The following is a 21,454-nucleotide window of genomic DNA, read 5'->3' as shown; positions in this document are numbered from 1 at the left end:
GTAAATGTTAACGTTAGTCGAAACCATGGGGTCCTATGAGAGGCGAAACGTTGAACTGAAAAACCATTAACCGATGTCACTGTTAACCGAGGGACTACTGTCCAGTTTTGCATCGGACTAGGCCCCAGAGCTAACGGAGAGGGTTCTTTCCTATGAACATCTGGCAGTTCTCGCCAACATCGGCAAGCCTATCCTGCCGCTGTTATTATTCTTGGCCATCGTCCATCGTCCCTTCCAGTTATAGCGTGTCCTACCCAAGCCCCACTCACTTTTCTGAACAGTTGAGATGATGTATCATGCCTGCGTATGTTCTCTAATCCACATGCTCCTCTTTTTGTCTCTCTAATTCCGAGCGAGGGTCTGTCCACGCTTTGTGCACTTTCGAGTTTGTGTTCTGTATTTTTCGTGATTGGCCACGGTGTTTCTAAACTATACGTCACAGCAGATCCTGCGCTACTGATTGAAAAGTTTATTCTTCAGGCGCATGACTGTGTTACTTTACCGATTTATTCAAATACGAAGCTGCAGGTATGACAACGTTTAAAAGAGGCTTTTATTTTCCCAGGACATTTTGCAAAAAAGCCAACGAGCCCCAAAGTGGAGGAAACAGAGGAGACGACGTCCGAAGAGACGAGCCCGTTTCTCACCCTGGAAGAAGTGACAAAGATGGTGAACCCAAGTGCCGGTGAGACCGTGTCTGTGGAAAGAGTGAATCTCCGTGTGTATTTGACAGTGTCTCTCTAGACACGGTGAATCTGCACCAAGTTTTTAGATATTGAACACGTGAGATTCCACTTTGTTGCTGTAATTGGGTCCGTACCCTTTGCCATTTTCCCAGTGACGAGGTGCACAGCTGCAGCAGCTGGGCTTGCGGAGGAGGCCGGCAGCTCAACACTTAACCCAGCCGTCCATGTGCCTGAGAGCGCTAGCGACGAGAACCTGCTGCTGATGAATGTGGAGCGGCCCGAGTATGAGCCGGAGGTGGTCCAGCTGCAGTCCATCGAGCCGCTCTACCCGCCTGGGCCCAACGGGGATCCCATCGGTGAGCACCCCTCCCCAACACTCCTTCACCAACACTCCCTCACCAACACTCCCTCACCAACACTCCCTCACCAACACTCCCTCACCAACATTCCCTCACCAACACTCCCTCACCAACACTCCCTCAGCACCCCTCCCCAACACTCCCTCAGCACCCCTCCCCAACACTACTTCACCACCCCTCCCCAACACTCCCTCAGCACCCCTCCCAACACTCCCTCAGCACCCCTCCCCAACACTCCCTCAGCACCCCTCCCCAACACTCCCTCAGCACCCCTCCCCAACACTCCCTCAGCACCCCTCCCCAACACTCCCTCAGCACCCCTCCCCAACACATCCCTCACCAGCACGCCCTCAGCACGCATGCTTTCTGCTTTGTCTCTGTGGGATTTAATGTCATTATTTACCGTAAACAGCCTCTGTCAAGCAGCCAGATGCCTCCACATATTTCTCCCTCCACAATATAAATAAAAGTGTTGATTATACATCCCATCAGCGACACAGCCTTATGGGAGCGCATAATTCGGCAACATTCGTTAAGCAACACGAGCAAAACCCTCAACCGGTTTCGACAGGCAGTGTCTCATCAACAGAGTCGTGCTTGGTTGAATCAAATCAATCCCGGTGAACTGCCAGATGTTTATAGACAAGGACTCTCTCTATTTGATGTGGGTCTTAGTTTAACGCAAAACTATAATACACAACATAACAAGCATTGGCTTCGTTGTAGAGAATGTAAAAGTGACCCAGATCACTCTTGCACATGATGCTATTCTGGTCTCTTTAGTTCTCACCTATTTAAACTAAATCTACTTGATAAGCAACTACATAGATAAAGGTGACAATAAATGATCCTGTGTGTTCGATTGACATTCCTGTCTCACTGCCAGGAATAGACACGTGTTTCACTATTTGTGGTGTGGGGAGTGTTGGTGAAATGCGTGTGGGTGTCTCTGTCATCGCAGCCACACCGCGTGAGGTGTTCTCGGTACTGAAGTCGCTCGGGTTTTCCTCGTTCCGGCCTGGGCAGGAGGCGATCGTCATGCGCATTCTGTCTGGTGAGACCCCCACCACTGCCCCTCATGGAGACCTCCTCTCTCTAATTGACATGATCCAGCGTTGGCGCATTTGCCGCATGTTGCAGAGCTTCGCGGTATGAACCCGGAAGGCCGCCCTGGTTATTACTGCAGGGTGTAGTAACGATAAGATACTTCCTGTGTCTCTGTGTCCCCATGTTATTCCCATCTCCCCATCTCCCCGTGTCATCCCTGTCGCCTTGTGTCCCTGCCTCCCCTCGTCCTCGTGTCGTATCTCCTCACATCTCCTCTCATCTCTCGACATCTTCATATCCCTATGCAGGCCTTTCCAGTCTTGTGGTGCTCTCCACTGGTGCAGGGAAGTCCCTCTGCTATCAGCTACCGGCGCTGATGTACGCACGCCGCTCGGCCTGCATCACCCTGGTCATCTCCCCGCTCGTGTCCCTGATGGATGACCAGGTGATGATCGCGCGGGCCTGACCGTGTCCTCACAGCTGCTGCATCTCCTCCGTGATTGGGTCCCCTCCCTGCCTGCGGCCTCAGTGCTGACACTACCTCGGGGGGTTGTGCTGGCGCGGCGTGGCATTGTACTGTACTGGCACAATACTCGGCAGTCCACTTTATAATATTCATCTCTTTGCATTTACATGATGCCTCGGCTACTCAAAGCGCCTTGCATCACATCTCGTCTGAAACATTTGAAGGAGGCACCCAGTGACAGCTGCCCTTTTGTGGCACAAGGTGACTCGGCACCGGCTTACGAGTTACGAGTGGTCATTAGTTTTCCAGTAGGGGGTGGTAATTGCTATTTTTCCCAATTGAGTAATTTGTGGGTAATTTACAAGAATTGGCAAATTTGTACCGTGACGTGGCACACAATATTCTTCTTTTAATAATAATAATGCAATTTATAACGCGCGCAAATTTACGGGCGTAACGGCCGCAACTCACAGTGAAGCAGACGGCACGTAGTGTTTTACGGTTACTCGACACTGCTGTATTAACCAGGGTGGTCTGCCATATTCGAGCCGTGTACCTTAACGATTAGCAACCGGTGCTACCCTTGATCTATTACCGTTGGGCCGTGTGGCCACTGCCCCCTTGAATGTTGCGGTTTGTGCTGCTGGTCTGCGTGTCAGGTGTCGGGACTGCCTCCCGGGTTGAAGGCCGCCTGCATTCACTCGAACATGACCAAAGCACAGCGCGCAAGTGTCATCGCGAAGGTAGGGGCGATGGCAATGACTGCCCTGCCCCGCGGGTTCTTGCTGTGTCCCCAGACCTCGGAGCCCCCTGTAATCTATGCACCCTGATCTCCGTTGTCTCTGTTGCGGCATCTGTAGTTTGAAGCTTATTCTGTGTATCCAGGTGCACAATCAGGAGGTCAGGATGAGTCTTATTTGCAAGACTGACCTGGGTCACCATATAAAACAAACTACAGCAATGGACCAAATAGAAATTGGTGCAAAAATAAACTCGTTATCGAAAGGATGCGGTGTTCTTAATGCCGCAGCTAGCTGCACACACTGGCACCAGCAACTTTACATCAGTTGTAGATCACTGTCACACATGACTTGGGAACCGATGTCCACCCAACAATATAAATGGGTACTCAAGAAATAGTCAACCGGAAGGCCGGGTATGGTGGGGTAAAGTGTGGGTACGTCCACCTCTTCCAAGATGACAGATGGAGGCCCTTTTGGCGGCAGTGGCACGAGCTAGAAATTGCAGGGCTGGACCTTTACCACGCAATAAGAAAACTAAATGTAGGATTTTCATATCGCATGAGCAGTGCCGTTCATGCAGATTGCATCTCACAATCGCTGAGTAGGAACCACAGACAAGCTTTTGAAGCCTGCCAGGTGGTGAGCTGGCACCAAACACTGCTCTGCAGTTCTCTATATATTAAGATGTTTTCAGCCAATTAGTGAGTGTTTGTACATGTAGGGTAAACCGAAGCACATGGAGAACACTCATTGCATGCGAGGAGGCAAAACTCTATCTCATACAGAAGGGACAGATGATCCGAGTCCACACTTGCTGTACTGCATTTTGCTGTCGAGCTATGGTATTGCACCTCTATGCCCATGGAGACAGAGTTTTGCAAAATTTGTTATTTGTCCGATCCACCGTCCCTCCACAGTGCTGGATTACAGGCATGCATAGCCACCACTGCCTGGCACACAAACGGCGTGCGTGTGTGCCGCAGGTGAAGGAGGGTGCGGTGCACGTGCTCCTCCTGTCCCCCGAGGCGCTGGTGGGGGGGCGTGGCGGCGCGGGATTGACGTGCCTGCCCCCCGTGCACCAGCTGCCTCCCATTGCCTTCGCCTGCATCGACGAGGCGCACTGCCTCTTTGAGTGGTCACACAACTTCCGGCCCTCCTATCTGCGCCTGTGCAAGGTGAACGCTGAGTCCCGGTGCCGTCTGGAAGTGTCAGGTGCATCTGTGCATCGGTGTCCTATCGATAGGAGTATTTGTGTGCTGTCTGGAGTTGTGTGTGTGTGCTGTCTGTAGGTATGTTCATGTATCTGTGTACAGGTGGCAGGTGTATCTGTGTGCTTGACTGTAGGTGTACCTGCGTGCTGTCTGTAAAGATGTCTGTGTATCTGTGTACAGGTGTCAGGTGTATCTGTGTGCTTGACTAGGTGTACCTGCGTGCTGTCTGTAGGTATGTCTGTGTATCTGTGTACAGGTGGCAGGTGTATCTGTGCTTGACTGTAGGTGTATCTGCGTGCTGTCTGTCGGTATGTCTGTGTATCTGTGTACAATTGTCAGGTGTATCTGTGTGCTTGACTGTAGGTGAATCTGCGTGCTGTCTGTAAAGATGTCTGTGTATCTGTGTACAGGTGACAGGTGTATCTGTGTGCTTGACTAGGTGTACCTGCGTGCTGTCTGTAGGTATGTCTGTGTATCTGTGTACAATTATCAGGTGTATCTTTGTGCCGACTCTAGGTGCTAAGAGACCAGATGGGCATTCGCTGCATGCTGGGCCTCACGGCTACGGCGACCCAGAACACGGTCGCTCAGATCTCACGTCACATCGGCATCACAGGAGACGGAGCGGCCGTGCGAGTGGTCGATGTTCCCCCAAACCTGCTGCTTACGATCTCCTGCGACCCAGACCGTGACCGCGTAAGATTCGCTAAATATGCACCAGATTAGCCGGAGACATCATGAAACGATTACATAATTGTGTTGGTGATGTGCTGTAATTGGGTGTGTTAATTTATTATGCATTTCCATGTCAGCTGCTGCTGCCATTAAAAGCCCTGAATGTAACCAGTACAGCAGCACTTTATAATATCCAGCGCTCGAGTCACTCGCTCACCGGCGGTCAGTCACCTCCTTGTCACTCTTCTACCACTAATACCACTGACTCTCTCATCTCATCTACACTGGGTTCAACTACCACCACATTGCAGGTTACAACAGCACATTCAGCCATTCCCTCGCACACCCACCCACCCACCCACTCACCCACTCACCCCACTGCAGGTCACCTACGCTTCTCTTTCTGCTTATCCCCCCCTCTGCTCCACTTTGGAATTTCCTCCCATTGTTTTTTTCCCAAACACTTACAATAACCTCGGTCAATTGAAGTAACGCGTTACCCGTTTATCTATTACAGCTTGATAGCGCTATTTGTTGCTGGCCACTTGACAACTTGGGCCTTTGGGCCCCTGTGCACAGCGAGTGCGTCAACAAAGTAAAATGAAGTCGATGCCGCTGTTGCTTGTCCGCAGGCGCTTGTGGAGCTTCTGAAGAGCCCACGGTTTGAGAGCCTGGAGTCCATCATTGTTTACTGCACGCGGAGGGAGGAGACGGCGCGCATTGCCGCTCTGCTCAGGACCAGTCTGCAAGACTTCTCCACTTCGCTTGCGCCCGCCGCCGATGCCGAGTCCAAGTCGGGGGCGACCAGTGGCAAACGAAAGCAGAAGAAGGGTGTGTGGAGAGGGCGTGTGCGTGCGTGTCGTCTGGTGGTGGTGCGTGCCTTTTTGGCGATGCAAAATGAGGTGTCGTTATTATTCCTCGTGTTGGCCCAGGAGAGCTTCACTGAGTCTCGTGACTTTTTAAGGTGGTTCCTGCCAATGTTGATCGTTGGGAGCGACGATTGCTGTGTGTTGCCCAATTACAGTAATTTGCAAGTGATGTTTTTATATTTGGACCATGACGCTGGCACGCAACAGCTTACGTTTTTCAAATTATGTCACGGGAACTTTGACGTCTCTTGTAAGGCAGACGGCGCATATTTGTTACGGTTAATATGCCCACAGAATTAACCGAGTGTTAGATATATATGTCAGTGTCTAATGTTGCAAGGAAATAGAGAGCAGTGTTTAGTCCCAGAACAGAAACCAACAAGACAGTTGGTGTGGGGGTATAGTTGTCTTCAGCAGGAGACCAGGACTAACTCCAGAATTAGAGGAGAGCCCGCATATCTTAGCAGATGATTTGTCTCCTCACATCTGTCCCTCAAGATAAAAAATAAAAGTATTTTGTACACATCCCATCGCAGAGAGGGTTCTTGCCAAAAGCATCTGTCAGTTTACCATCAATGATTCAGGAAACTACGCAAATTATAACTTCGTCTAATGTATCAATAGCGTGTTGTAACCTCTGTGATGCATGGACCTCTGATGAGTGCTCACCTTTATCTCGCCGCTGGGATGCTGCAGCCTCCGCCAAGGTGTCCCGGTGGTCTGCAGACTCGTACCATGCGGGCATGACGGCCGCCGAGAGGAAGGCAGTCCAGACACGTTTCATGCGAGGTGCCCTGCGCATCGTGGTGGCCACCGTGGCCTTTGGAATGGGGCTTGACAAGGCCGACGTGCGGGCCATCGTGCACTACAATATGCCCAAGAGCTTCGAGAGCTACGTGCAGGAGATCGGAAGGGCAGGCCGCGACGGCGAGCCGGCCCACTGCCACATGTTCCTCGATTCGGAGGTACCGCGACTCGGCAACAACAGAACATTTTAAAGTGATTTCCTACTCAAACGAGACTGTGCGCTGGGCCATGTCACTGCCTGATGTTCAAGTGGAATGTCACGTGCAAATACCAGGGAGTGGCACTTGTTGGATCATTGTGTTGAGTTCGTAATGGGACAGGGCAGGGCATTCAGGAATTTGAATGTTTTGACCTTTTCATTTTCAATGCATACAAAAAACTGTCGCGGGTTCTTGGACGCACATTTGACTTTGGAATTCCATCCTGTCATCTCTTTTCCCAAGCTCTAATAACCTGGCTCAATTCAAGAAAAATGTTCACTCTTACCGATTACAACTGTAATAGTGCTGCCTGCCATTTTGGGCCTGTGCTCTGAAACTGTTAAAGAAAGCCTCAGTGGCAGAGATGTTGCGGAAGAAAACAATGGGATTAATTGGCTGATTTGCACAGTGGATTGGGTGTCGGTCTCGCGAGCTGCCTGCGCCACGGAGCGGAATGTGCCTCCTGTGAACTAACTCTTCATTCCACTGCAGGCCAGAGACCTGCAGGAGCTGCGCCGACACATCTACGCCAACACCATTGACAGGATCACCGTGAAGAAGCTCCTGCAGAAGGTGTTTCCTGCCTGCAAGTGCAGGCAGCTGCACCTTTGCAGACAACAGCTGGAGGTGAAGTTTATATAACTCGGCACGTGGTCCAGAATTAGCGCGTTTGCCGCTTGTTGCAAAAGTTCGCGGTTCTTATCTGGAAGCTCATCCCGGTTAATAGTGCAGTGGCGTGGTATTAACCGTAAAATACTAAGCATCGTCTACTCTACTGATAGTTGGACGTTAAAGATCCTGTAACGCCGTTTGAATCAGAATAGGCCATTGCATGCCGGCACCACAGTCCAAATTTGCTCCTTTTCTAAAAATTGGGAATTGTAACAATCGTCACCTCCTACTGGGAAAACTTGGCAGAACTGTCTTCAAAAAGAGTCTTGAGACCCTGAGGCTTTCTGGATAACTGAGCTTAATAATCACGAGGGTTCCCAGTCACCTACACTGGAGTTGTAATTCAAGTACAGTTTCCTCACTTACTGGCATAACTTGGAAACTTGCATGCAGCATTGACCATTACTGAAAATGTAATTGGTTTGTATATTCAATAAATGTGCAAGGCTCTCTTGGTTATAGGAGTTGAATATAGCATGCTGGTTAGTGCGCTGCACTATGGATTCGGTGACCTGAGTTTTATCCCAAGCCACGGGTGAGCATCGTTAACGATTGCACTGACCAATGTGGTGAAGTATGGTCAATAACCCCCCACGACCAACATCCAGCAGTGCGCTGTACATTACGGTTTCCACTGAAACGTGTCAAGTGTGCGCTTAGCGTTGTATTTCTGTGGGGCGTGTGTGCCGCAGATGGAGAAGGAGTTTGGTTACGTGCGTGATGACGAGATGGCAGATATCCCCGACCCCGTATCGGAGACCGCCACGGCCGAGTGTTCTCACGTCGTCGAGGAATCCGGCGAGCAGGAGTCGGTTGAGAATCCGTGCTCCGACGACATAATGTCAGCAAGGGGGGCTGCGGATAAACCATTTCCACAAGAGGATGATGCGTTGGAAAAGGTGACAGATTCCCAACGTAGAGCGTCCCCCGGTCCTCAAGGCGGAACCCATGAGGACCCTACTTTGCAAGCGACGGGACTTGGCGATGCTTTTGCCACGGGTGGCGGTGACGGTTCAGCTCATCTCTCTCGTCCCTTGGATTCTCGCTGGAATGGAAACGATGGAAACGAGGGAGAGCGAGAGGCTGGGGTTCCAAGGCTGTGCAATGGTCACGAAAGGGCAATCCCCATTGAATCCAACGTGGAGGCCCTGGACATGATAGAAGAAGGTGATGTTCTATTCCTAGACCAGCGAGTCACACGGCATTGATTGTGTGTTATTCACACGTCATTTTGTTCGATTCACACAGCATTTTGGCGGAACTTTGGCGCAGTGGTAGTGCTCGTGCCTCAACAAGATGGGCCTGGGTTTGATTCTAGACCCGGGTACCTTTGTGTGGTTTTATACCCCTGTTCTGCCATGGATTTCCTCTGGGTTCTCTGATTTACTAGCATAGCAAAAAAAGACACAATGTGTCCGGTATTGGCCAAAATCTCAATGCTGAATAAAAAAATAATCTGCAAATTACTCAATTGGGATGACGCTTTGCAATTCCAGTCCCTTCCTGAGAAAACTTGGCAGGACTGTCCTGAAAGAGTAAAGAAGTGTCGTCGTTGCGATAATAATTAGCGAGTGTTCTTCATAATGGGATGCGTTCACGCCGCCGTTCTGTGGCTCGCAGGCATCGAGACTCTGCTGTGCTATCTGGAGCTGCACCCGCGGCGCTGGGTGGAGTGCCTGCACCCGACCATGGCCACCTGCCGCATCCGCTGCTACGCGGGGCCTGCGCAGCTCCGCCAGATCGCAAAGAGGTGACGAGCGCACAAGTCAGAGGGGGTCGCTCTGAGAACCGGCCGGGTTTTCGTTTCCCCGTTTGAAGCCATAAGCCTGTGGTAGAAAAAAACACATTCCTATGGTGGGACGAGTCTCTCTTTAGGACGAGCACTGTTGCCTTCCTCACAAAGCGGTGCTCGTTTTATCGATCCCAGATGGATGATGGGCAGAGTCAACCCCCAAGCCGGGTTTGAAATCGTAACCTTCCGATTGCGAAGCCACTTGCTCTGCCACTGAACCACCTGACTGGTTTTATTGTTGTAAGAGCAAAGGATTGCGGTGTCTTCGTGCATTGAGAGTAAGGGGCGTGTATTTGTTCTGTCTTGGCAGCTGTTTGCCGGTGGCCGTGGTGATTGCCCGCGAGCGCTTGAGGGGACAGAGCTTTGAGGGCCGGAGCGAGCTGGAGTTCGACGTGGTGGAGCTGTGCGATAGCATGGCCTGGGAGCTGTATGCCGTCAAGAGGGACCTGCTGCAGCTGCAGTGGCAGAAGGAGCCCCGTGGGGGTAGGTCACGTTCGTGCGTAAAGCAGTGCTGCGCACGATTGTGCACCTTTGATAGACTGCAACATGAAGCAGTCGGGGTGATTGGTGATCCAGCACTCACTGATTCACTCCTCCAGTCACTCGCTCACCGGCGGTCAGTCGCCTCATTATGTTATCAATCTTGCCAAACTCAAACAAAACTAAAGAATTGTAATTTTACCAGGTAAGGCCCACTGAGCTATGTAGCTCTTTTTCAGGAGCGACCTGGCCACAAATGATAGCTCAACGAAGTGGCTTATCATGTGGAAATTTATAGCAGCCAAATACTCTAAACTCATATTTCTACATGTGGAGGGAAAACCCGGAGGAACATGCACCTATTGCAACTTTGACAGTGCCGTTTGTTCCTGGCCACTTGATATTTTGGACTTTTCCACCTGTGTTGAGCAATTGCCTTGAAAAATATATAATGGTGATCTAGATTTGAAGTTTTCGTGACTGCAGGGATCCATACTCTTTGATTCTTTCGGTAAAGTCATGTATAAATTAAATAACGACGTTTCGATTGCAACACAAGCAAAAGGTGGGGAAACCACAGCAAGAAAATTTCTTGCTGTGATTTTCCCACCTGAAAATTTCTTGCTGTGATTTTCCCACCTGGAAATTTCTTGCTGTGATTTTCCCACCTGACAATTTCTTGCTGTGATTTTCCCACCTGAAAATTGCTTGCTGTGATTTTCCCACCTGAAAATTTCTTGCTGTGATATTCTCACCTGAAAATTTCTTGCTGTGGTTTTCCCACCTAAAAAATTCTTGCTGTGATTTTCCCACCTGAAAATTTCTTGCTGTGATATTCTCACCTGGAAATTTCTTGCTGTGATTTTCCCACCTGAAAATTTCTTGCTGTGATATTCTCACCTGAAAATTTCTTGCTGTGATTTTCCCACCTGGAAATTTCTTGCTGTGATTTTCCCACCTGGAAATTTCTTGCTGTGATTTTCCCACCTGAAAATTTCTTGCTGTGATTTTCCCACCTGAAAATTTCTTGCTGTGATATTCTCACCTGAAAATTTCTTGCTGTGATTTTCCCACCTGGAAATTTCTTGCTGTGATTTTCCCACCTGAAAATTTCTTGCTGTGATATTCTCACCTGAAAATTTCTTGCTGTGATTTTCCCACCTGGAAATTTCTTGCTGTGATATTCTCACCTGAAAATTTCTTGCTGTGATTTTTCCCACCTGGAAATTTCTTGCTGTGATTTTCCCACCTGGAAATTTCTTGCTGTGATTTTCCCACCTGGAAATTTCTTGCTGTGATTTTCCCACCTGAAAATTTCCTGCTGTGATTTTCCCACCTGAAAATTTCTTGCTGTGATTTTCCCACCTGGAAATTTCTTGCTGTGATTTTCCCACCTGACAATTTCTTGCTGTGATTTTCCCACCTGAAAATTTCTTGCTGTGATATTCCCACCTGAAAATTTCTTGCTGTGATTTTCCCACCTGAAAATTTCTTGCTGTGATTTTCCCACCTGAAAATTTCTTGCTGTGATATTCCCACCTGACAATTTCTTGCTGTGATATTCTCACCTGAAAATTTCTTGCTGTGATTTTCCCACCTGAAAATTTCTTGCTGTGATTTTCCCACCTGAAAATTTCTTGCTGTGATATTCCCACCTGAAAATTTCTTGCTGTGATTTTCCCACCTGAAAATTTCTTGCTGTGATTTTCCCACCTGAAAATTTCTTGCTGTGATATTCCCACCTGAAAATTTCTTGCTGTGATTTTCCCACCTGAAAATTTCTTGCTGTGGTTTTCCCACCTGAAAATTTCTTGCTGTGATTTTCCCACCTGAAAATTTCTTGCTGTGATATTCCCACCTGAAAATTTCTTGCTGTGATTTTCCCACCTGAAAATTTCTTGCTGTGATTTTCCCACCTGAAAATTTCTTGCTGTGATTTTCCCACCTGAAAATTTCTTGCTGTGATTTTCCCACCTGGAAATTTCTTGCTGTGATTTTCCCACCTGAAAATGTCTTGCTGTGATTTTCCCACCTGAAAATTTCTTGCTGTGATTTTCCCACCTGGAAATTTCTTGCTGTGGTTTTCCCACCTGAAAATTTCTTGCTGTGGTTTTCCCACCTGAAAATTTCTTGCTGTGATTTTCCCACCTGAAAATTTCTTGCTGTGATTTTCCCACCTGGAAATTTCTTGCTGTGATATTCCCACCTGAAAATTTCTTGCTGTGATTTTCCCACCTGGAAATTTCTTGCTGTGATTTTCCCACCTGACAATTTCTTGCTGTGGTTTTCCCACCTGGAAATTTCTTGCTGTGATTTTCCCACCTGGAAATTTCTTGCTGTGATATTCCCACCTGAAAATTTCTTGCTGTGATATTCCCACCTGGAAATTTCTTGCTGTGATTTTCCCACCTGGAAATTTCTTGCTGTGATTTTCCCACCTGGAAATTTCTTGCTGTGATATTCCCACCTGAAAATTTCTTGCTGTGATATTCCCACCTGGAAATTTCTTGCTGTGATTTTCCCACCTGGAAATTTCTTGCTGTGATTTTCCCACCTGGAAATTTCTTGCTGTGATATTCCCACCTGAAAATTTCTTGCTGTGATATTCCCACCTGGAAATTTCTTGCTGTGATTTTCCCACCTGGAAATTTCTTGCTGTGATTTTCCCACCTGAAAATTTCTTGCTGTGATTTTCCCACCTGGAAATTTCTTGCTGTGATTTTTCCACCTGGAAATTTCTTGCTGTGATTTTCCCACCTGAAAATTTCTTGCTGTGATTTTCCCACCTGGAAATTTCTTGCTGTGATTTTCCCACCTGAAAATTTCTTGCTGTGATTTTCCCACCTGAAAATTTCTTGCTGTGATTTTCCCACCTGAAAATTTCTTGCTGTGATTTTCCCACCTGAAAATTTCTTGCTGTGATTTTCCCACCTGGAAATTTCTTGCTGTGGTTTTCCCACCTGAAAATTTCTTGCTGTGGTTTTCCCACCTGAAAATTTCTTGCTGTGATTTTCCCACCTGAAAATTTCTTGCTGTGATTTTCCCACCTGAAAATTTCTTGCTGTGATTTTCCCACCTGAAAATTTCTCGCTGTGGTTTTCCCACCTGACAATTTCTTGCTGTGGTTTTCCCACCTGACAATTTCTTGCTGTGGTTTTCCCACCTGAAAATTTCTTGCTGTGATTTTCCCACCTGAAAATTTCTTGCTGTGATTTTCCCACCTGAAAATGTCTTGCTGTGATTTTCCCACCTGAAATTTTCTTGCTGTGATTTTCCCACCTGGAAATTTCTTGCTGTGGTTTTCCCACCTGAAAATTTCTTGCTGTGATTTTCCCACCTGAAAATTTCTTGCTGTGATTTTCCCACCTGAAAATTTCTTGCTGTGATTTTCCCACCTGAAAATTTCTTGCTGTGGTTTTCCCACCTGACAATTTCTTGCTGTGGTTTTCCCACCTGACAATTTCTTGCTGTGATTTTCCCACCTGAAAATTTCTTGCTGTGATTTTCCCACCTGAAAATTTCTTGCTGTGATTTTCCCACCTGGAAATTTCTTGCTGTGATTTTCCCACCTGGAAATTTCTTGCTGTGATATTTTCACCTGGAAATTTCTTGCTGTGATATTCCCACCTGAAAATTTCTTGCTGTGATTTTCCCACCTGGAAATTTCTTGCTGTGATTTTCCCACCTGGAAATTTCTTGCTGTGATATTCCCACCTGAAAATTTCTTGCTGTGATATTCCCACCTGGAAATTTCTTGCTGTGATTTTCCCACCTGGAAATTTCTTGCTGTGATTTTCCCACCTGAAAATTTCTTGCTGTGATTTTCCCACCTGAAAATTTCTTGCTGTGATTTTCCCACCTGGAAATTTCTTGCTGTGGTTTTCCCACCTGAAAATTTCTTGCTGTGATATTCCCACCTGGAAATTTCTTGCTGTGATTTTTTCACCTGAAAATTTCTTGCTGTGATATTCTCACCTGAAAATTTCTTGCTGTGATTTTCCCACCTGAAAATTTCTTGCTGTGATTTTCCCACCTGAAAATTTCTTGCTGTGATTTTCCCACCTGAAAATTTCTTGCTGTGGTTTTCCCACCTGGAAATTTCTTGCTGTGATTTTCCCACCTGAAAATTTCTTGCTGTGATTTTCCCACCTGAAAATTTCTTGCTGTGATTTTCCCACCTGGAAATTTCTTGCTGTGATTTTCCCACCTGAAAATTTCTTGCTGTGGTTTTCCCACCTGGAAATTTCTTGCTGTGATTTTCCCACCTGAAAATTTCTTGCTGTGGTTTTCCCACCTGGAAATTTCTTGCTGTGATTTTCCCACCTGAAAATTTCTTGCTGTGATTTTCCCACCTGGAAATTTCTTGCTGTGATTTTCCCACCTGGAAATTTCTTGCTGTGATTTTCCCACCTGACAATTTCTTGCTGTGGTTTTCCCACCTGGAAATTTCTTGCTGTGGTTTTCCCACCTGGAAATTTCTTGCTGTGATTTTCCCACCTGAAAATTTCTTGCTGTGATTTTCCCACCTGACAATTTCTTGCTGTGGTTTTCCCACCTGGAAATTTCTTGCTGTGATTTTCCCACCTGAAAATTTCTTGCTGTGATTTTCCCACCTGGAAATTTCTTGCTGTGATTTTCCCACCTGGAAATTTCTTGCTGTGATTTTCCCACCTGACAATTTCTTGCTGTGATATTCCCACCTGGAAATTTCTTGCTGTGATTTTCCCACCTGAAAATTTCTTGCTGTGATTTTCCCACCTGGAAATTTCTTGCTGTGATATTCCCACCTGGAAATTTCTTGCTGTGATTTTCCCACCTGAAAATTTCTTGCTGTGATTTTCCCACCTGGAAATTTCTTGCTGTGATTTTCCCACCTGGAAATTTCTTGCTGTGATTTTCCCACCTGACAATTTCTTGCTGTGGTTTTCCCACCTGGAAATTTCTTGCTGTGGTTTTCCCACCTGGAAATTTCTTGCTGTGATTTTCCCACCTGGAAATTTCTTGCTGTGATTTTCCCACCTGAAAATTTCTTGCTGTGATTTTCCCACCTGGAAATTTCTTGCTGTGATTTTCCCACCTGACAATTTCTTGCTGTGGTTTTCCCACCTGGAAATTTCTTGCTGTGGTTTTCCCACCTGAAAATGTCTTGCTGTGGTTTTCCCACCTTTTGCTTGTGTTGCAATCGAAACGTCGTGATTTATTTTATGTTATACCTACGTGACTTTACCGAAAGAACCAACGAGTATATAATGGTGATGTTGGCTAGGAGAGGCCTTCATCCAACAGTGGATTAATCATGGATGATTTTGATGATGATTAGTGTTACGCTATATTCCAGACTAATCGTAGAACTTTGCTGGTGCTGATTTGTTGTTGGCCTGCTTGCCATTTTGGGCACTTGGGCCTGTAGTCGGTGACTGTTAATCAAAAAATAAAATGTGGCACATTAGGAATGGATCACTCTTTTAATTATATCCTTGTGCAGCAAGGGAGTAAAGTGTGGTTCTGGGAAGGTCCTGATGTGCTGTGCAGTGCATCAATGCATGTGTGTACAGCAGCATGTGATGACTGAGTTGGGCCTGTAGGTGGCTGGTAGGGTTAATGAATAACCGCACGTGTAAACCAGCCACGTGGTTAATGGCGTCTCGGAAGAATTGCTGCGTGTAACACGCGTTGTTGCATTTTACAGAGTGACGGTGCGGTTCTTCACAAGATTAATATTAACCACAATAAATAAATGTGCTTGCCCTCGATTTGGAGCACCTGCCCACGTCCTTCATTTCGAGTGTGCAACAAAAAACCCTAGTGCAGGCAGAGCACTCGCAGCTTTGGCGAATGCCTGCAGCAACGGTGGCCTCAGAGGTCAGTAACGCAGCGGTGGCGTGCGTGCGTGCGTGGAGTACAGGGCAGGCGAACAAGAGCTCCGTGCTGGTGGAGTTCCACGAGCTGGCGTTCCGCTTCCGCTCCCCGGGGGACCTGCGTGACGAGGAGCACGACGAGCTGTGTGCCGCGCTGCACGGCCGCGTGCTCGCGCAGGAGCGCGTCGAGCTGTACCAGCTGCGCTGCTGCTTCACGGCCTTCCAGAGGTACCGCCACGGAACGGATGGCGGTCGACCGTAACCCTCGCTCGGTGTCGTCGTCGTCGCGATCGGCCGTGATCAATCCACCTGCTGGATGTGCCCCCCCCCCCCGAGCCGCTGCCACCTCCTAGCGACGTTGCGATGTAACGAGATCTGAGCCGCGCCTCGGGTCCGGGTACTCGTGGGTGACCCGCTAAGGGTTTAGGGTGCGCTGCCCATATTGAAAAAAAAAACAGAAACTGTGCAGTGCTACGTTTCAAACAACAATAAAAAAAATGTTTTTACCGAAACTTTCGTGAAGAAATTCAGTTTAGATTATTAGCTATGTAACAGCTACTATGGGGAGGATTAGCAGAGTAAATAATGTGTTTTACACGTCATTGCTTCATCACTACGAGAATAAGTCCAAAAAGTTAGGACCAAGCAGGACTCTGAAACAATCCCTCTGCCGTTATCGATTTATTCACGTGGATAATCGCTTGATGGAAGAAGGGACATTGCTATGTTTTGCTAAATTATCACCTGGGCAGGCGAGGACATGTTCGACTTACGATATTTTTGACTTACGATGGGGTCGTCGTAACGCATCTCCATCGTAAGTAGAGGACTACCTGTTTTCGGTTTATATTTATACAGTTTATATTTAGACAGTGGACATCGCACTCGGTCAAACGTGCCATAGACTATCACTGCTGTGCAGCTGTTAACTTGCGACTTGTATGAAATACGTTTTGTGGTTATTTTGCCACCCACCCTTGCAAAGCAGACGGTGGTATCGAAAAATTAATGAATAATGCAACGACTCTTCCTGTCTGTCTCGCCACATAAAACAAAACACAAGTATTTATTGCACATCCCATTGGCCGCACGGCCTTCTCGGAGTGCATCATTTCAACAGCATTGGTTCAACACAAGCAACGTTCTGGACGGGTTTCGACAATCAGTGTCTCATCAGCAGTGTCAGCCTTGCTTGAATGCTGGTGAACCGCCTGATGTTTATCAGCAAAGGCCATCTCTATTCAATATGGGTCCTAGTTTGATACAAAACGACACAATACACAACATCAAATAATCGTTGGCATCACTGTAAATATGGTAGGGTTCGTGATTACGTGGTTGAACATCGAGCGGCACCGATAGTGAGAACTGGACTTCAGGGATACGGCTGCTTCGGCCATGGCCTGTTCCATTGTGACTGAGCATTTCCCCGGTGAATCTTGCTCCTGTGCCGTTCGTGGCAACCGCCCGCCCGGTATGACTCTCTCTCTGCATGTTCAGCGTGGCCTTCGAAACATGCGGCCACTGTGTGGACGGCTCCGGTTTGGTGAAGCGGAGTGAGCAGCTGAAGCGAGTGCTCAAGAGCTACTTTGACGAGCACTGGGATCTGGAGAGCAGCATGACGTCCGGCGCAGGCGCAGCAGAGGAGGATCTCATCCCAAAATCGGTAAGAGGCTCTGGGCACGTGAACACGCGCACTGGCCCCACGCTCGCTCGCTCGCCAGAGGTCGCAACCGGGTACCCGATACCCGTACCCTACCCGATACCCGGCTACCCATACCTGGCTGGGTATGGGTACTCGTTTGCGACCCTGGTGCGGCCGGGTATGGGTACGGGTAGGCCGTGAGTCACTGGTGAGTCACCGTTTGTCACTCATTTCCCAACGTCTTGTCTCTTCTCACAATTCAAGTTCCTAGAATCAACCCACCCGCGCCTGCAACATGGCTTCATCCCAGAGGTCGCAATCAGGTACCCGATACCCGTACCCTACCCATACCCGGCCGGGTACGTGTAGGGTACGGGTACGGCCGGGTACGGGTACCCGTTTGCGACCCTGGTGCGGCCGGGTACGGGTACGGGTAAGGAATCAAAACCAGTTTGCGACCTCTGTCGCTCGCTAATGCCGCTGCTGGTGGCAGGACCTCCGCAAGAGGGAGCTCAAAAGGTTAATCCGGTCTAATCTTGAACGATGAACGAGATGGATTTGAAGAGTTGGCATACCCAGACTTTACCGCACTACACACGACCTGCCGATCAGCTCGCTGTGGTGAACCCGTTTGACGCTGTTGGGTGGACGGAGAGGGCGGAGGGGATTTAAGAAACTTGTGCTATTGTTTCAACTGCAGGGAGAAGGAACCGGCGACCTCCAAATCATATTCTACAGAGATTTCACAAACCTTGTCTTCAACGCAGTTTAAACCACCGCTGTACATGATGAGGGCTCATCTCGTGATTGTTTTGCGTTGTGTTATTGTCGTTTTTCTGAAGGTTGACTCGCATTGGTCGTGATAGCCTATGTATGAAATTGGAGTCTTGCATTGAACTCGGACCCACGTGTAACAGACTTTGACTTTTAAACAACTTTTATTGCCGCCAGCAGCAAAAGCACTGGAGGCGATTTCAATATGAAATACACAAAGTCACCAGCAAAGAAAATAAAACAAACGTTACAAATCCACGCGCTGTGGCGCTGAAAGCACCGCGCACAATACAAAAGAAAAGTCACGTGGTTGTGGTGTCATCACGTGTAACAGAGAGAGGGGGGGGGGCCTTGCTTGTGAATATCTGGCAGTTCGGCAGCATTTAAGCTAGCCTGGCTCTGCGAATGAGACAAATAAATATCGAAACCGTTTCAGAGTTTGCTTGTGATGAACCAATGCTGCTAAATGTATGCACTCCCAGTGGGCCGTGTGGCTGATGGTATGAGTACAAAAACAACAAATTTATATTTTTACATGAGAGACAATCATGGGGAAGGAGGGGAAAATTGTCTGCGTATTTCTTTTGTACTGATATCCTCTACAATGACACCCAAGGGTTATTTTGTGAGAAATGTGAGATCTTCTTGGTTCTTTCGGTAAAGTCACGTAGAAGGGAAATAATAAAATAATAAAAATAAAACATTAAAATACAATTCTCACGACATTTCGGCCACAACGCAAGCAGCCGTCCTCAGGTGAAGAACAGGTCTGTCGGAAAGACATTCAGACGCTGTCTTTTCCGACAGACCTGTTCTTCACCTGAGGACGGCTGCTTGCGTTGTGGCCGAAACGTCGTCAGAATTGTATTCTATTATGTTGTATTTTTATTATTTTATTATTTCCCTTCTACGTGACTTTACCGAAAGAACCAAGAAGATGAATCCCTGCAGTCACGAAAGCTTGAAATCGAAATGTGAGATCACCAGACATTTTAAGTTCGCACAACGAAAGCGATACGCGGTGATGTGTCCTGCAGATGAAGGAGCAGGTCAGCAGGGATATCAACACCTTCTTATGTCTGCATCATGACCGCAGCTTCTCTGCCCGTGCCATCGCTCGCATCTTCCACGGCATCGGTACGGTCGGGGTGATCACGATCCAGCACTCACCGTTTCACTTCACTCACTGGCAGTCAGTCAGTCATCCCCTTATCATTCTTCTATTGCTACTGTTACTGTTTTCGTAAACTACACTCACTCACTATGAGACATCTCCTTTACCAGTGGCAAAATATAGTCATAGGTTTTTACCCTTTCAACTGGTACAAAAACTGACACCTTTATACAAGGCATCATGTTTGCAATAACCACAACACAAGCAGTCAAAATGCAAACAAAAAGAAACAACTCTGATAATGATATGCACTGTCCTTGAAGTTGATTGGTCCACACCTGAGACAGCTTTTCTTAGAGCCTAGTCTCCATTGGTGTTGAAAGGGTAAAAACCTATTACTACACTCACTCATTCCTCCATCCATGATGAAGACTTGGTCTACCAGACCGAATGTCCCGTTTAATCCACACTGTTCAACCACCACACTGCAGGTCACAACAACTCACTCACCCACCCACCACACTGCAGGTCACAACAACACACTCACCCACCCACCACACTGCAGATCACAACAACTCACTCACCCACCCACCACACTGCAGATCACAACAACTCACGTACCCACCCACCACACTGCAGATCACAACAACTCACGTACCCACCCACCACACTGCAGATCACAACAACTCACTCACCCACCCACCACACTGCAGGTCACAACAACTCACTCACCCACCCACCACACTGCAGATCACAACAACTCACGTACCCACCACACTGCAGATCACAACAACACACTCACCCACTCACCACACTGCAGGTCACAACAACTCACCCACCTACCACACTGAAGGTCACCTCTGTGCTCTTTCTGCTCTTCTCTCGCTCTGCTCCTCTATAGAATGATCTCCCATCCTCTCTGTTAAGAGGCTCGTACCAACGTCGTTCAATTCTAGACTTTGATCTCAAAGCAATCACATCACAACCACCTTCACTCACCACCAACGCCAAAATATTACCATCACCACCATCACACTCAATACCATCACACTCAACACCATATTCCACTCACCACTAAACCATTAACATCACCATTCTGTGACCATAATCACGTTATTATATCAACATTCCAAGGCCCAAAACATGAAGCGGCCAGAAATAAACAAACGACATTTATGGCAATGGTGGTGATGGTAATGCTTTGGTGAATAGTGGTGAATGGCGATGGTTGCAAGTGACACTTGCTCCTGCTGATGCTGCTGATGCTGCTGATGCTGCTGATGCTGCTGATGCCGCTGATGCTGCTGATGCCGCTGATGCTGCTGATGCTGCTGCTGCTGCGCAGGGAGCCCCGCGTATCCTGCCAAGGTGTGGGGCCGAGACCGGCGCTTTTGGAGGAGGCACCTGGACGTTGACTTCTACTTCGTCATGGAGGTCGCCAAGCGGGAGATCCTGCGGCTCCGCTAAGCCGACACGCGCTGCTCACGGCGCTCCGCGTCTCTCTCTTGATCTCTCTCTCTGCGCATCTCTTGATCTCTCTCTCTCTCTCCATCAGCGAGCGCCACGCACACGGTGGGTGGGGGTCATGGCCATGGTTGCCCAGGTGGCGGCACTTGGGTTTTCGGCGCAAGGAGCTGCTCACGTGGAGTGGGGGTGCTAGGCTAGGGGGGGTGCCTGGGGGTTGTTGCACACGACGGAGGGGCACTCAGAGGTGGGGATTTAGGGGGCAAAGTTCACATCACCGAGAAGCTGGTACTTCCGCTTGTAGTTTAACACGGCAATGCACCCTTTGCATAGTTTAACACGTTCGCTTTCACGACCAATATCCATGAATGTGTTTTTTTGTGTTGTAAATGTGTCCAAATATAAATTAATGCTTTGTCATTTATATGACTATATTAACCCCTCTCTGATAGGCTCACAGTGATGACATCACCATTTCTCTTTTTAAGACTGAAACAGGACTCCTTTACATTTCTGATGAAGTTGCTTGTAATCACCAGCGAAACGTCGTACTTGAATTGTCAATGTTGTGGGTTTACTCTCCAACACACCG

General features: G+C 48.0%; 1 protein-coding gene across 1 annotated transcript; it reads left to right on the top strand.

The window, feature by feature from the left end:
- The first annotated feature begins 2,025 nt into the window (after window positions 1–2,025).
- On the top strand, window positions 2,026–20,935 carry RECQL4 (RecQ like helicase 4). Its single transcript, XM_078868355.1, has 15 exons — window positions 2,026–2,099; window positions 2,401–2,537; window positions 3,218–3,301; window positions 4,285–4,476; window positions 5,029–5,208; window positions 5,820–6,018; window positions 6,753–7,021; window positions 7,556–7,690; window positions 8,428–8,902; window positions 9,356–9,485; window positions 9,838–10,010; window positions 15,913–16,093; window positions 17,366–17,531; window positions 19,322–19,421; window positions 20,744–20,935. Exons 1-15 carry the CDS (start codon window positions 2,084–2,086, stop codon window positions 20,863–20,865), a joined length of 2,559 nt encoding a protein of 852 aa, XP_078724481.1. The 5' UTR covers window positions 2,026–2,083; the 3' UTR covers window positions 20,866–20,935.
- Window positions 20,936–21,454: the final 519 nt, after the last annotated feature.

This window comes from Lampetra fluviatilis, chromosome 25 (genome assembly GCF_964198595.1).
Source record: "Lampetra fluviatilis chromosome 25, kcLamFluv1.1, whole genome shotgun sequence".
NCBI classification, from domain to species: Eukaryota; Metazoa; Chordata; class Hyperoartia; order Petromyzontiformes; family Petromyzontidae; genus Lampetra; species Lampetra fluviatilis.
This window is presented reverse-complemented; position numbering and strand designations above follow the sequence as displayed.